Genomic DNA, 15,578 nt, shown 5'->3' with positions numbered 1-15,578 from the left:
ACTGGCAGAGCTTGGCCTGTGATTCAAGTCTTTGGGCTAATGGTCCCTGTATAGGTACTAACACAGACCCCTACAGTGATGGTGTCTGTATCACCACTAATTTGGGTCTAGAGAGGGGATGCACTGATGGAGTCAGCCTATCCCAACTTTGAAGCCTCCATATTCTGGAAGGATGTGGTCCCTGGACAGTTCCCAGGAAGCAGCCTCTTGGTGTCTAGTGAGGTCACAAAGCCCCTATCAAAGGTTCCTCCCACGGCCTAGAGCTGACTACCTCTCTGCAGGGCCATGGCCATACCAGAGTCTCTCAGCCCTGGGGACACTCCACTTTCTGTCACTGCCGAGCTCTTGACATCCTTGAAGCCCAGGGGTCCAAGGCTGGTGGGCTGGGGTGGGTCCTGGGTCCCTGAATCTATACACCTCTCCCTGCTGTTCTGACAGCCGTCATGAAACGGCTGTTGAACATTCGGCGAACCCAGCCTCCCCAGGACCCCCAGAAGTGGGTTCCCATTCTTGGGGAGCTGCAGAAGACCCTCCAGAAGGGCGAGTACCTGCCCCTCCGCCCGCTGCCCATGTTCGAGAGTAACTTTGTCCAGGTCCCCGGCTCCCTGCGCCCCGGGAAATGGGGGAGGAGGGTTGAAACACAGGAAGAGAGAGGGGACCACCCCCCCCCCCAGACTGAGTGGGTTTAAAGGGGGATTTGGAATTTGAACTTCTGTAGGTAGGAAGTGGGTTTGGAAAGAAAGGAGACTCTCAGGTGAGGGCATGCTGGAGGCATGTTGGAGAGAGGACTGGTCCCAGCCCTGCTCCCTGGCTGCCCCAGGTGACCAATCATGGGGCTCCTGCATTCGTGCACCACAGAACCAACAAGCTGACTATGGGTGTAGCGGCATCCTTGCCTGGTCTAGTGCTGCCTGACATTCTCTTGCTTGCTCGGCCCCCGGAGGGCAAGGATTGCTCCAATCTCAACCTGACCAGGTATGTTTCTCCTCGTTCCTCGAGCTCTACCCCAAGCTCACTCCACTCTCTACATTACCTTGGCACTAGCTACCCGGGAGGTCTCCCACCTCCCGCAGGATGATCCCGCTAGACCTTGCCCACCTCTATGTCCACGATCTGCCCTCCTGGCGCCTGAAGCTTCGTCTGATCACCGGCCGCTACTACTACCTGGAACTGGATGCCCCTGATCATGAGCTAGGCTTCCTGTTTGACCGCTGGATTCGCCTCATCAACTTGCTTCATGAACCTACCATATCTTGGGCACCCAGGACCATGAACACGCCCCCCCTGGATGCGCCCCTAGACGGAGCGCCGGCCTCCACCTGGCGCCTTCAGGTGGGATTCAATGAGATGGGATTGAAGACCACTGTCCTGATTCCACAGAGAACAGAGGACCCATTGCCCAAAGCTTGAGGTGTGGGGTGGACAGGAAAAGGAGCTGGGTTCCTAGAATGCTGGGTCTGAAAGGAGGGTCTAAACTCATGGGACCAAGGAAGGAAAGTTAGGGATGAAGTTGCTGGCTGGATAGGTAGCAATCAGAAACCATAGGGCAGGGAAAATAACGCGGTTAATAAAGAAATTGCCTTCGGAGTATCAGGACCTGAGTTCAAGTCCTCAGAACCTACATAAAAAGGCTAGATGTAGCGGTACATGCTTGTAATCCCAGTGTTGGGGAGGCAGAGAGAGGTAGATAGATTCCTGGCTTTGCTTGAACCTACTTTGAACCTACTTTGATTCCAGCCAGTGAGGAAAACCTGTCTCGGAAGAAAGAAACTATAAAAGGTAGACAGTTTCTGAGCAATGACACCTGAGGGTGTCCTCTGACCTCCACATGCACACACCTGTACACACACACACCAGAAAAAGTGGCCAGGCACCCAGGCATTACCTGTAATCTCCAATGTTTGAGAGATGAAGGCAGGAGCAGGAGGCTCTAGCCAGGTATGACCGCATGTGCTTTTTAAGCCCAGCATGAGGGAGGCAGGGGCAGGTGGATCTCTATGCATTTGAGGTCAATCTGGTTTACAAAGAGAGTTCCAGGACAGCCAGGGCTGTTATACAGAGAAACCCTGTCTTAGAAAACCAATACCAAAACAAAACAACAACACACACACAAAATACAAATTTGAGGCTGGTCTGGTTTATACCCTCAACTCATTAGCCTCTTTCCACTCTTTTTCGTGTATGTGTGTGAGCATGGATACACACTGGGGCTTCTCGTCTACCATGTGGATCCTGGGGAGAACACTCAGGTCATCAGACGCAGCAGCAGGTGCCTTTACCTGCTGTGTTTCTTAGCAGTCCTTGGCCCTACTTCCCATTCTTGGGAACAATTTCTATTTTTTTTTTTCTGAGACACAGTTTTTTTTTTTCTTTGTGTAGACTTGGCTGTCCTAGAACTCACTTTGTAGACCAGGCTGGACTCCAAATCACAGAGATCTGCCTGCCTCTACCTCCAGAGTGCTGGGATTAAAGGTGCTAAGGTGCACACCACCACCGCCCACCAATTTCCATTCTTTTTTTTTTTTTTTCAGAAAAAAAAAAAAGAGGTTTGGTGGCTCATGCTTGTAGTTTCCAAGACGTGGGAGGCTGAAGCAGGAGGATTGTAATGAATTTGAGGCCAGTCTAGCTACGTAGTGAGTTTCAGGTCATCATAGGTGAGACCCTGTGTTAAAACAGAAACAAAAGCCAAAGGAAGAGCTGGAGAGGCAGGTGAGCCCATAAGGGGCTTACCTTGCAAGTTCAAGAATCTAAGTTGTACCCTGTCTCCAAAATTCATGTACAAATGCTTGGTGTGAGCCAGTAAGAAGGCTCAGTGGGTAAGAGCGCACCTGCCTCCAAGTCTGTCAACCTGGGTTGGATCCCCTGTCCCACATGGTGGAAGGAGGAGAGAGGCAACTCCTAAAAGCTGTCCTTTGACCTCCAAAGAGGTACCATGGCATGTGCACTGCCCCAAAATAAAAATAAACGCAATAAAAATGCTAAGGGCAGCATAAGGGTGGTGGTGGCGCACACCTTTAATCCCAGCACTTGGGAGGTTGAGGCAGGCCAATCTCTGTGAGTTTGAGTCCAGCCTGATCTACAAAGCAAGTTCCAGAACAGCTAGTACTGTTACACAAGACAAACCCTGTCTTAAAAATCACAAAACAAAACCAAAAAAAAACCGGGCAGTGGTGGCATGCCTTTAATCCCTGAATTGGGAGGCAGAGGCGGGCAGAAACACTGTCTCAAAAAACTAAAAAGAGAGAGAGAAAGATTGAGAGAGAGAAACACAAAACACCCAAAACAAACAAACAAACAACCCCAAATATTAAGGGCCTAGAAAGGGAAAGGGAAAGGAGGTTCAGTGGTTAAGAGCACATACTGTGGGGGGAGGGTGGCACATGCCTTTAATTACAACTCTTGGGAGGAAGAGGCAGGAGGACCTCTGGGAGTTCAAGACCAGCCTGGTCTACAAAGCAAATCCCAGGACAGCCACAGCGATTACACAGAGAAACCCTGTCTGGAGAAACAAACAAATAAACACAATCTGCTCTTGTAGAGGACCCATGTGTGCTGAGAACTCAGAGTGGCGCTAACCGCCTGTAACTCCAACTTGAGTGTTAGCCAATGGCTCTGCCCGACATTGGCTCCCACATTAACATGACATGGTATACATACATGTAGGCACTCATACATACACATAAAATGAATAAATAGGGGCTGGAGAGATGGCTCAGGGTTAAGATCACTGGCTACTCTTCCAGAGGACCTGGGTTCAATTTCCAGTACCCACATGGCAGCTCATAACTGCCTGTAACTCCCGTTTCAGGAGATCTGTCACCTTCACACAGACATACATGTGGGCAAAACACAAAATGCATGTGAAATTGAAAAAATGGCTAAATAAGCAAATCTTAAACTAAAATAGAATAAAAATAAGAAGGGGGGACCAGTAAAAGACCTCAACAAACTGCCTCTTCTGTCCACAGGATCAATCTGGAAGCAGACTTACAGGTGAGCCATCTCTGTCAAAGGTTAGGCCACCTTCCTCTGCATGTTAGGAACCCTCTCCCTCAAAGCATGGGTGGAGTGTAAACTCTTTGGCAGTTTCTCCTGCACACCCTGGCTGAGCTCACCTCTCACCTTGTCCTAGGAGCTTGCTCCGTGTCACTGCCCCCTGAAGTCCTTGACTCTCTCTCTCTCTATCTCTCTCTCTCTCTCTTTCCAGTTGAAGTGGCTCAGCGTACCTTCCCTTACAAGATATTCTCTTCTCAAAAACAAAGGAAGACCAAGGTGAGGCAGCCAGGGTTCTGTGTGTGTGTGTGTGCCATGCGCGTGTGTGTGGGGTGGGGCTGGCCCTCCCCTGATTCTGACTCTCTCTCCTCTCTGCCCACGGACAGACAGTCAAGCACACACTCAGGTCTCAGGCTGTGGGTGACTCTCTGCCTCTCATCTGGTCACCACTGAAACCTCCTGAGGATCAGATGAAAGTCACAGAAAAGAAGTAGGCAATGAGCATTTTGGGCTGTTTATATTTAGGACCCTGGCTCACACATTGCTAATATCCTGTCACATTACTTCTGTAGATCCTACCTAGATGCCTGCCATGACAGATCCAAAACTCTCATCCGCGTTTCTGGTATGACCAATGCCCATCCTCTGCCACCTGCATGAACCTGCTTGTGAATTTGATCCCTTTCCCAGAGGGCTCACACTTCTTTCTGCCCTACAGAGAAGGCCAGCATCACCATCCGAACCATCTTTAGCATCATCTCCAGCACGATGAACCAGGAGCACTCCAATTCAAAGGCCAGCTATTCATTAGGAGCTAGGGTCTAGACTCCGGTGTCCAAGGGAGGAGGGCTGGGCCTGGACTCCAGGGTCCAAGGGAGGAGGTTTGGGATGTGGACTCCAGGGTCCGGGGTCCAAGGGAGAAGGGTGGAAAGAAGACAGGCTGAAAGACAAGATTCCCAAGCTTTGTGTCTCCCCTGGTCCTTAGCATGCTCATCCCATCCGTCTACAGACCTACAGATCTGATTCTGAGGGAACCACAGGCCGGGGCGGTCTTATCGAGACTCCCACACAGTGTGTTGCTCATGAAAGCCCTGGTTTACCCATCATCGACTCCTGTGATCACATGGATACCTTCCTGTGGACACAAGACCTTGATGAGCTCATGGACACTGAATCCACCTCGTTGTCTTCTTCCTTGTACACGTCTCCTTACCCTCCTGCCTTATACATCTTTCCGAAGTCCAATGACAAGGCCATGCCCATAGGCTCAGTGAAGTACATGGGGCCACTGTCCTCCCAGAAGGCTACATCTGCCCCCATCCCACCAGGGAAAGCACCATTCATTTTGGACCAGTCTACTAAGGTACCAGCTGAACCAGCTCCAGTTCAGAAGGCCCCAGCCCTCCCTGCTCCAGCTCGGAAGACCCCAGCTGCACCATGGTCAACCCAGAAGTCTCCAGCCAAACCTAGCCTCTTCTATAAGGTTCCACCTTCTGTTTCCCAGAAGCCCCCATCCATCCCTGCACCGCCGCGGAAGGCCCCAGTTCTAGTTGCTCCACCCCAGAAAACTTTACCCCCAATTCCAAAGCTTCTACAAGTACCTGCAGGTCCTCAAAAGGCCACACCCCCAAAGAAGGAAATTCTAGTCCTAAATACTCAATCTCAGAAGGCTCCAACTGCCCGGTACCAGAAAACTCCCGAATCAAGGGCAAAGGCCCCTGAGGATACTAGCGTGTTACCGGCAGGAGACATGTTTGAGAGAAAGTCTGAAGGGAAACAGGAACCTGTTGTGTTGGTGAGAGGGCAGAAGACAAAAGTGGTAGATATGAGGGCCCAGGCCACAGCCCTGCAGTTGCCCTCTGCCACCACCAAGAAGCAATCCAAGGAGATCTTGATTAGCAAAACCCAGGAGGTCACTCTGGAGGCCTTGATGTGCAGGAGCAAATCGGAGGACAGGGCCCACAAGATGAGGGAAGAGACAACTGTGAACTTGCCTGATCTGAAGTCCAAGGAGATAGAGAAGCAGAAGAAATGGGTCTTGACCCAAGAGATAGCTGTTGAGGGCCTCCGCACAGAGAACAACAGGGCCTTCTCTGTGGAGGGGCTCGCCTTGGCCAAGATGATGATCATGGCCAAATCCAAACAGCAGCACCTGAAGCCAGATACCATATCTCTGCCCTCCTGGTTCTCCATGACTTCCAGGGGGTCTGCCATGTCTGTGCTGACTGATTTGCCCTTTAATGCCAGCCAGATGGCCTTACCAGAAGATACACAGGGAGTGGTCAGGTCCCCTACTAAGGTGAAAGAGAACACACAGCACCAGGTGGAGGAGAAGCCACCTGAGGATTCGCTGAGGACTTCCAAGGAACCTATAATTGAGTTGCCAAAGACTGACAGCCCAAAGGTGGGTAAAACTGTTCAGTTTCCCACCACCATGACCGCCTCAGGTTTGGAGAACACTTCTCGGCCAATGACACCCCTGACATCCCTGATGTCTCCTATCACCAAGACAGAGTCCTCAGTCAGGGTGCCCCAAAAGCCTGGAGTGAAACATCAAGGGCTCAAACAAGCACAAACACAGCAGCAGCCTCTGGCTGTCGTGGGATCAACCTCAGAAGTTCTCTTGCCCATTGTCTTGGAAATGGAGAATAAGAGAAAAATGTCCATGAAAGAGGAGATTCTGGTGAAGGAATTTGGCACCCCTCATGCTCAGGTATTTGACACTAGCAGCTGGCATCCACTATCAACTCTAATATACATATGCATACAGAGAGGAAGAGGGAGAGAGAGAGAGAGAGAGAGAGAGAGAGAGAGAGAGAGAGAGAGAGAGAGAGAGAGAAAGAAAGAGGGGGGAGGAGAGCAGGTTCTCAAGATTGAATTCATTCCATTGTGTATGCTAAGTGCAAACTTTACCATTGAGCCAATCCACGACTGCCATCACTAGACAGGGAGTAGATATGAAGTGTTGACTGTGTGGTGGGCATTGCCCTAAGCAGTGGGGATACAGAACCCAATGATAAGGGTGGCAGAAGCAGATTATACCACTTCGCACCTAGTGGTTAGGGATAAGGCATGTTGCTAAATATTTGTAATGCAGAGGACAGACCCTACCACAGCACAACAGCCTAAGGTGGCTCAGCCTCAGGGCTGGAGTCATTTGTGTAAAGACATGAAAGAGGAGGCTGGAGATGTAGCTCAGATGGCAGGGTACTTCCGGAGCATGTACAGAGCCCTGAGTTGGAACCACCCGACCCTGAAGGAAACAAGGTGTAGTGGCCCAACACGCCTGTACTCCTGGCCATCAGGAGGTGAAGGCAAATGGAGCGGGAGTCCAAGACCAGCCTTGGCTATACATAGTGAGTTGGAAACCAGTCTGGACTACGTGAGACCTAGTCTCCAGACAAAACAAAAAGACCTGTGGGGAAAATGGAAGCAGCAAGAGCATCTAAGGGGAGGAGAGTTCACGTAGAGCAGTGGTTCTCAACCTTCCCAATACTTACCTTTAATACAGTTCCTCATGTTGTGGTGACCCCGAACTAACAAATTCTTCCATTGCTACTTCATAACTGCAATTTTGCTACTGCCAAGAATCATAATGTAAATATCCCATATGCAGGCTATCTAATATGAGACCCCCAAAGCAGTCACGACCCTCATGTTGAAAACCACCAGGTAGAAGGAACAAAGTCCTTGAGGCAGAAGGATGCATGCTCACTGTTCCTTTGTTGAGTGTACCCTACACAGAGTCCTAACATAGGAAATGCTGTCGCATGAGCCACTGGGTGTTGGGGGGGCATGCCTGAGAGCCTACAAGAACTGTAGACAAGTTTAAGGATGTTGGCTTTGACTATGAGCAAGTTGGAGGTTTGGGGTCAGAATAATTGGAACTGATTAATGTGGGCTCCAGAATGGAATGTAGAGGCGACAAATGGGGAGTGTGTTTATGTCGAAGGCCACCCAGGAGGTGATGCTGACTAGGACAAGAGAGTGTTGAGAAGCCTAGGAGTCCGCAGAGGCTGTCAAGGGTAAGGTGACATGTGACGCTTAAGGAGCCATGCGTCACTTTTCTCCATACTAAGAAAAAATACCAGACAAAATGAAGGAGTGCTTTATTCTGGTGCACAGGTTGAGTTAAGGGTCCAGCCCCAATCATGGTGGGAAGTTACTTCTTTCTCTCTCTCTCTCTCTCTCTCTCTCTCTCTCTCTCTCTCTCTGTGTGTGTGTGTGTGTGCTTGCTTGTGCATGCAAATGTATAAGACAATGTCGGGTGTCTTCCTTGGTGACTTTCCCTTTTCTTTTTTTGAGACACTGAATTTAGTGCTTCTCACTGAATTTAGAGCTTGTCATTTTGGGCTAGAATGGCTGGTCAGTGAGCCCTGGACATCCAGCTGTGTCTACCCATGCTTGCTGGGTTACAGGAGTGTACTTTCCGTAGGTTCTAGGGTCCCAGAGTCAGGCCCTCATGCTCTTACAACAGGCGGTTTACCCACAGACCCTCCTCAGTCTCATTTTCTCATCTTCATTCAGTCTGACACTCCAGACTGCAGAATGGCGTCATCTACCCTGCGAGTGGGTCTTCCTCCTTCCATCAGACCCTCTCAGATGTACCCAGAAGTTTGTCTCCTGGGTGATCCTCGGTTGCATCAGGTTGACAATATTAACCATTCCCGATGTTGAGGATGCCTGGGATGTTTGTAGCTTCGGAGAGCTGCAGAATGCAAAAGCCACAGGTAGCAGTGGGGGCAAGACAGCAAATGGAGGAGTCAGGGAGGTGATTGAGGTGATGGGGGAAGATGTGAAACAAACAGGTAATGGGGTGTGGAAGTCTAGAATTCAGGGGAAGTGACTTGGGGGAAGTTATCAGCCTGTGAGGATTGTGAGATGGGAGGTCACCAGCAGAGACAAAGTGAGTAGGGGATATAACACATGGGGTAGACTGCTTGCTTGCCTAGCATTCAGGCAGGAGGCCCCTGGATTTGACCCTGGCACCAAATAAAAGTGGGTGTGGTAGTCCAGACCTAGCACTTGGGAGGCAGAGGCATAGGAGGAGGAGCCCAGGTTTCCCTTTGGCTCTGTATCAATATCCAGACCAGCCTGTACTATGAAGTGACCCTGTCTCAAACAAAGAAAATAGGAGCCCTTGTGATGGCTCAGTGTGGGTAAGAGGGCTTGTCAGCAAGCATGACACAGCCACCCACGTTCCATCCTTGGGACCCATAGGGTGGAAGTTGAGAACGAACTTCCACAAACTGTCCTCTGATCTATGTAAGCAAGCCCCCATGACATGTCACCCCTCCCCTTTAATCACAGCACTCAGAAAGCAGAATCAGGTGGATCTCTGTAAGTTAGAGACCATCCTGATCTACAGAACCAGTTGCAAGCCAGCCAATTTCTAGGCCATGGTGAGACCTTGTCTCAAGAAGAAAAAGAAAAGTAAAAATAAAAATAATCATATACCAAGTGAAAGAAACACCCCAAAAGCCAACCAAATAAGATTATATTTCTACCCATGGAGACAGAAAGATGGTGATTTTAAAGTACTTAGAAAGCCGGCGCACACCTTCAATTCCAGCACTCAGGAGGCAGAGGCAGGCGAATCTCTGTGAGTTTGAGGCCAGTCTGGTCTACAGAGCGAGTTCCAGGACAGGTCCCAAAGCTACAGAGAAACCCTGTCTCAAAAAAAACAAAAAACAAAACAAAACAAAAATGCTTAGAAGCCAGGCAGTGGTGGTGTATGCCTTTAATCCTAGTACTCAGGAGGCAGAGGCAGGAGGATCTCTGTGAGTTCAAGATCAGCCTGGTCTACAGAGTGAGTTCCAGGACAGCTAGGGCCACACAGAGAAACTTTATCTGAAACCAAAAATAAATAAATAAATAAAATAAATAAATTTTAAAAAGTGCTTAGAGAGGTAGGAATGGGGAATGACTTCTAATGTGCTGGGAGTGGGGTGAAGGGTGATCAAAACATTTGGAACTAGAAAGGAGTGATAAACATATTGACCAACTTTTAAGGTGTAAATAACAGCTGTGAAATATATATGTTTTTTGAGAGAGCGTTTCTTTGTGTAGCTTTGGAGCCTGTCCTGGAACTCCTTATGTAGACCAGGCTGGCCTCCAACTCAGAGATCTGCCTGACTCTGCCTTGTGTGTGTGTGTGTGTGTAAAACTTCTATACTCTTGGGAACCTATCTCTTTGCCAGTCCCCTAAAACATTCTCTGCCTTTCTTTCCCCACAGTAAGCAGCGACCCAAGGATTTAAGATAACATAATTCAGGAGACTCTATCAACAAATTGTCCAGAAGCCCAGTGGGACCAGGTATCCCTGAGACCCGGAAGATCTGGACCTGGAGGAATGGGTCTCAGGATCCAGAAATCATCTTCCCTTTCCTCCTTCCCTCACTGGCCCGCTGGGTGCTGTGCACCCCGACTGTAAGACACAGACGACTGAGAACACCAGTGTGGTGGTGGGGGAAGCCTCCCCCTCCAGTAGAGACCAGAGCTAGATAGACGTTTATATACCGGGGAGGGTGGGGCGGGACAGATGTCAGGGAGAAGCTCAGCTTTGCAGAGATTAAAAGTCTTAGTCTGAGACCCAAAAGCCCAGCCTTGGTGCCTGTTAATGTGTGCGCGCTCGGGTGCACGGGACCCCCAAGGGGGCATCCGGCAAGAAGTAGGGGGCGGGGCCTCCACTAACCCCACCTCCACATTACAGAAGGATCCAATTGGCTGGGACTCCTTGGGGGCCAGCCAATCCGACCTGAGGGTCGTATTGCTCCTGTGCTCTTGAGACCAGCCCTCACTCTCGAGCTAAAGGCACCGGTGGACCCCCCCCGCAGCCCTGTTATTCCAGCTACGTTCAGTTTGCCCACCTCAGTGTGGTGAGGCCAAGGTGGGTGGGGTTTAGAGTGGGTCAGGATCTGGGAAAGGTCGGAGCGAGGGGCGCCCCTTAGGACCCACGGAGCCCCGCACCCCTTTCTGCAGGAGCTGACCCTTCCGTGGATGTTGGATGTTGAAGCCCAGATGCCCTCTTCGGGCGAATGGAAAACGCCCCCCTTCGACCCGCGCTTCCCTAACCAGAACCAGACGCGTAACTGCTACCAGAATTTTTCTGGGTGAGACCGGTTGGGCCCGATTAGAGGGGAGGCCCCCACCTGGAGACCGTTGAAATGGGAGGCTGGATCGTGGCCTCAAGGGGCGGGGCCTGCACCGAAGTGGGTGGGGCTGAGCCGTGAAGGGGCGGGTCCTGGAGTGGAAGAGGCCGCCTGTCTGGAGGCCATAAGATTGCCACCCTAGAGTGAAATGAACTGAGCCAGGAGAGATGGAACCTTGTCAGTAAAGGCAAGACCAGGAGTGAGGAGGTTAGGTCGAGAGAAGAGGAGCGGGGTCTGAGGTCAAGGGAGGCACCTGATGTGGAGCTGGCTGGAACTGGTCCTGGAGGGGCAAGGTGAAGCAGACAACCAAAAGGGACTGGACCTTGTCAGGTGGTGGAGCTCAGTCTAGATGGAAATTTGGAGTAAGGGGGAAGTCTACAGTGGGAGGAGGAACCCGATTGGTTGGAAGAATAAGAGAGTAAGACTGAGTCCTAGGATGGGTAGGATGGGGCCAATGCCTAGAGGGGCGTGGCTTGTCTCATGACACTCCCACCCCCACCCCGAGGCACTCTGCAGACTATCACCGGTGCCTGAAGACCATGAACCGTCGCGGGAAAAACACACAGCCCTGCGAGTACTATTCCGCGTGTTCCATTCACTGTGTCCCGTCAGCTGGGTGAGAGGGCGGAGCGAGGCTGGTGGAGAGGGTGGTGAGCTCAGACTCAGGCTGAGCCAGATGCTGGGGGGGCCCCTCTGCTTCTCCCAGGTGCAGCGCTGGAATGAGCAGATCAAGCAGGGGACTTTCCCGGGCAAAATCTGACTGTGCACTTGAGCGCTGCTCCCCTTGAGGCATCATCCCCCAGTAACCACTGTCCTCACCAAGCCCCAGCCTGGGTTACCTATCTCCACTCTGTCTCTTCTCCACTGTCTGTACGCCACAAATAAAGTTATGATGCTGCTATTGTTTGCTTGTTTCTTTTCGGTTTTGTGTTTTTGAGACAGAGCCTCTCTCACGAGCCCTGGAACTCACTGATGTGCTCGACTAGCTACAGTCCATGGGCGCTGAACTAGGCTTTTTTTTTTTTTTTTTTTTTTTTTGGTTTTTCGAGACTGGAACTAGCTCTTGTAGACCAGGCTGGTCTCGAACTCACAGAGATCCGCCTGCCTCTGCCTCCTGAGTGCTGGGATTAAAGGCGTGCGCCACCACTGCCCGGCTGAACTAGGCTTTTTATGTGCACGTTGGGGATCCAGACTCAGGTCGTCATACACGCATGGCAAGTGCTTACTCGCTGAGCCCCCTAACACCTTTTGATCATGGGGGCAAGGAGGAGGATTGCTGCTCCATAGTTAAGGCAGTCAAAAGCAGGTAGAGAGAAACAAGCTTAGAGGCTATTGGGTTCTGTCTGTGGTCATGAAGTCAAGATCTCAACATTTATGGTAGCCCCTGCCTTTTGTCCAGCACTTCAGAGGCAGGAGCACGTGAATCTCTGAATTTGAAGCTAGCCTGGTCTACATAGTGAGTTCAAGGCCAATCAAGGCTACAATACACAATGAAACCCTGACTCCCCCCCCCCAAAAAAAAAGTCACAACTATAACAAAGTCTCTTCCACCTACAGCATGTCCTGTCTGTCAATAGCCATACCTTCCTGCTACCCTTCTTCAAATGTCCACATCTCAACCTCCTCTTCTCCTACCTGGGCCATCTTGGCTATCATACCCACCATCCAGTCCCTGGTCCTGAGGAATCTATTCCATGATCCAGTGCTGATCCACTATTCCCTAACCACTCTGCACTGACACTATCAGCTGCCCTACCTCCACTGGTCCCATTCCCTCCAAAAACATCCTGTCTCCACCACAAGAGCTCCCTTGTCCCAACAGGAGCCCAGAGCATTTTCCATCCTATAGCAGCCCTACAGTCCAGCACAACAGAATCCTGATTCAAAGAAGAAAAAGTGTATGAATAAAATACATGTATGTACATACATCCCTTAAGTGCCTAGTGCACATGGGGGCTAGAAGTGGGCCTCCGATCTTCTGGAACTTAGAGCAGCCAATGTTCTTAACCACTGTGCCATCTCCAGCACCCTACCCGCTTTGGTTTCTAGTGCAGGTCTACCCCTGTGCTCATATGGGGCCATCTACCCCTTTACAGGTGACACTCCAGTTCTCCCACCGATCTCTTCAGCACACAGCACTTAATCTTTCTTTGATCCGCCCATCTTTTCAAGTCATCAACCAAATTACTCTGGTTCCAGTTCTAGTTGCTCCTTGGCCTATCTTCCAAACATAAGGAGTGAGACCCTCTTTCTGTGGACAGGTTTGTGTAGCCCTGGCTAGCCTTGAACCCATGGAGAGCCATCTACTCATCTGCCTCCTGTGCACTGGGGTTAAAAAGGGCACCACCACCCTGCCCGGCTGACTCCCTTTTTGAGTAGGTGGGTGGGTGCTGGTGAGAGGTGGCCGGAAGATGGCATCAGACGTCCTCGAGCAGTAGTTCCTAGATGGAGATTATAAGTCATCATTTGCTTCTTTTTTTTTTTTTTTTCTTCTCTGTGGTTTTGGAGCCTGTCCTGGAACTAGCTCTTGTAGACCAGGCTGGTCTCGAACTCACAGAGATCCGCCTGCCTCTGCCTCCCGAGTGCTGGGATTAAAGGCGTGCGCCCCCACCGCCCAGCCATTTGCTTCTTTATTATAGTTTTAAGTCTCCTGTAGCAAGGATAGCCGTGAACTCTTAATCCTCCTGCCTCTACTTCCCACAGCCACCAAGCCTAGCACCAGTAATCTTTAACAGAGCCAGAGGCCTCCAGGTCGGCTGTGCTGGCACCAGCCCACAGCTACCAGCCTCCTGGCTAGACCTGAAGTAATCGTCAAACTCTGTCTTAGAAGGCCTCATGCGACATTTACCTCTTTGTCACCTTCCTGAATGACCAACCCCAGTTTCCCTAGTTGTAAACCAGACGGCTCAGAGTCCCGTTATCAGAGGCAGGATGGGGGTTCTGGCTGGGTGGACTGGCTGGTCCCACCCTTGGATGAACAGTCTGTCTACCACCTGCCCCATAGGAGGTATGGCTCAGCTCTAAGGACTGGCTGGTCCCACCCTTGGATGACCTGTTTATCACCTGCCCCAGAGGCTGCTTACCACTCACCAAGGACACACCCCAGATGGCCTAGGATGATTACATCTAGACCTTAGCCTCAATGTCTGACCACAACCAGAGACGGACAAGGAAGTACAGGGTGAGGACAAGGCTACAGGAAGATTCTGGTCACTCGCCATCCCCATAGGCAATACTGCTGATAACCAGAGGACTTAATGACATCACTGAGTTAAGTGGCTAGAGCACAGGACCATTAGCTGTGCAGCCACCTTTGTCCTGCCCAGAGACCTGAGTCCGTTTTCTCCCAATGTCCAGCTTTCCTCCACCTCTTCTCCTTTTCAGGTCCATAATACTCCCTGCCATGGTCACTTGACTATCTCCTGTCTCTTTCCAACACTTTTAAAACTAAAACTCACGAGGCTGGAGAGATGGCTCAGAAGAAGGCTTCTTCCAGAGAGATGGCTCAGAGAAGGCTTTTTCCAGAGGACCTGGGTTCAATTCCCAGCATAGCAGCTCACAACTGTCAGTGACTCTACCTTCAGGGGCTCTGACACCCTCACACAGAGATACATGCAGACAAAATACCAATGCATATAAAGTAAAAGGAAATACATTATACAAAAACAAAACAAAACAAAACCCTGAAACTCACTCTGTAGATCAGGCTGGTCTCGAATCCACAGAGATCCTCCTGCCTCAGCTTCCCGAGTGCTGGAATTAAAGGTCCAAACCACCCTTTCCTCTAGCTCTCTCTACACCTACATCCACCCCCATCCACTGGGGTAAATTCCCAAGATCCCAGGGCTACACTCAGGTCTTTGTCTCACTCTGTAGTTCCTTCCTGGGACTGCGGTCAGAGGTCAGGACATCTCTGCTCTCAGGCTTTGTTCTACAGCTCCTCAAGGGCCCCTCCATTTCTAGACACTGGCTCTCCCGACCAGATCTTATGGCTTCTGGGGTCATCTGATCAACCTCCAAGGTTCAAGGGGAGAAGCAGGGATAGCTCCACAGAGGCAGCACCAGTTTCCACACTGGCTCTCTTTATTTCTTGGTTATTTCTTTTCTGGTACAGAGGATTAAATTTGGTATTTACCAACCAAGCCCTCTACCACTGAGCTACATCCTGAAGCTCTGCTTCTTTTTTAACTCCTCGAGTACAACAGGGAATTTGAGGCCAACTGGGCTACATGAGACTTCCTGGGCCCGAGCTATGTAATCTCCCCAGAACCAGATTTTGCACAGGCTCACCAACTCCCTGCCCTCAAAGATTTTTTCTTTAAACAGAGTCTACAAGGCCTTGGCTGGCCTGGTACTCCCTGTGTAGACCAGCTTAGCCTTGAACTCACAGACATCAACCTGCCTCTGCATCTTGAGTGCTGGGATTAAAGGGAT

General features: G+C 50.6%; 2 protein-coding genes across 2 annotated transcripts; both read left to right on the top strand.

The window, feature by feature from the left end:
• The first annotated feature begins 443 nt into the window (after positions 1–443).
• On the top strand, positions 444–10,780 carry Garin5b (golgi associated RAB2 interactor family member 5B). Its single transcript, XM_057760439.1, has 10 exons — positions 444–593; positions 821–975; positions 1,074–1,332; positions 3,969–3,993; positions 4,208–4,272; positions 4,380–4,483; positions 4,566–4,618; positions 4,712–4,774; positions 5,007–6,706; positions 10,706–10,780. The coding sequence occupies exons 1-10, from the start codon at positions 444–446 to the stop codon at positions 10,778–10,780; spliced, it is 2,649 nt and encodes an 882-aa protein (XP_057616422.1).
• A 212-nt stretch (positions 10,781–10,992) lies between these two features.
• Positions 10,993–11,904, top strand: LOC130870434 (cytochrome c oxidase subunit 6B2). The gene is given in 4 exon segments (XM_057763160.1): positions 10,993–11,105; positions 11,650–11,723; positions 11,726–11,760; positions 11,851–11,904. Coding segments are annotated over 4 exon segments (276 nt in total).
• The last annotated feature ends 3,674 nt before the right edge of the window (positions 11,905–15,578 follow it).

This window comes from Chionomys nivalis, chromosome 2 (assembly GCF_950005125.1).
Source record: "Chionomys nivalis chromosome 2, mChiNiv1.1, whole genome shotgun sequence".
Taxonomy (NCBI): Eukaryota; Metazoa; Chordata; class Mammalia; order Rodentia; family Cricetidae; genus Chionomys; species Chionomys nivalis.
Note: the sequence above shows the minus strand (reverse complement) of the source record. Positions and strands in the feature narration are given on the sequence as shown.

Coding starts and splice junctions, on each gene's coding strand:
- Garin5b (XM_057760439.1), top strand. CDS start 444: ATGAAACGGCTGTTGAACATTCGGCGAACCCAGCCTCCCCAGGACCCC. Junction 594..820: donor TCGAGAGTAACTTTGTCCAG/GTCCCCGGCTCC, acceptor TGGCTGCCCCAG/GTGACCAATCATGGGGCTCC. Junction 976..1,073: donor TCCAATCTCAACCTGACCAG/GTATGTTTCTCC, acceptor CACCTCCCGCAG/GATGATCCCGCTAGACCTTG.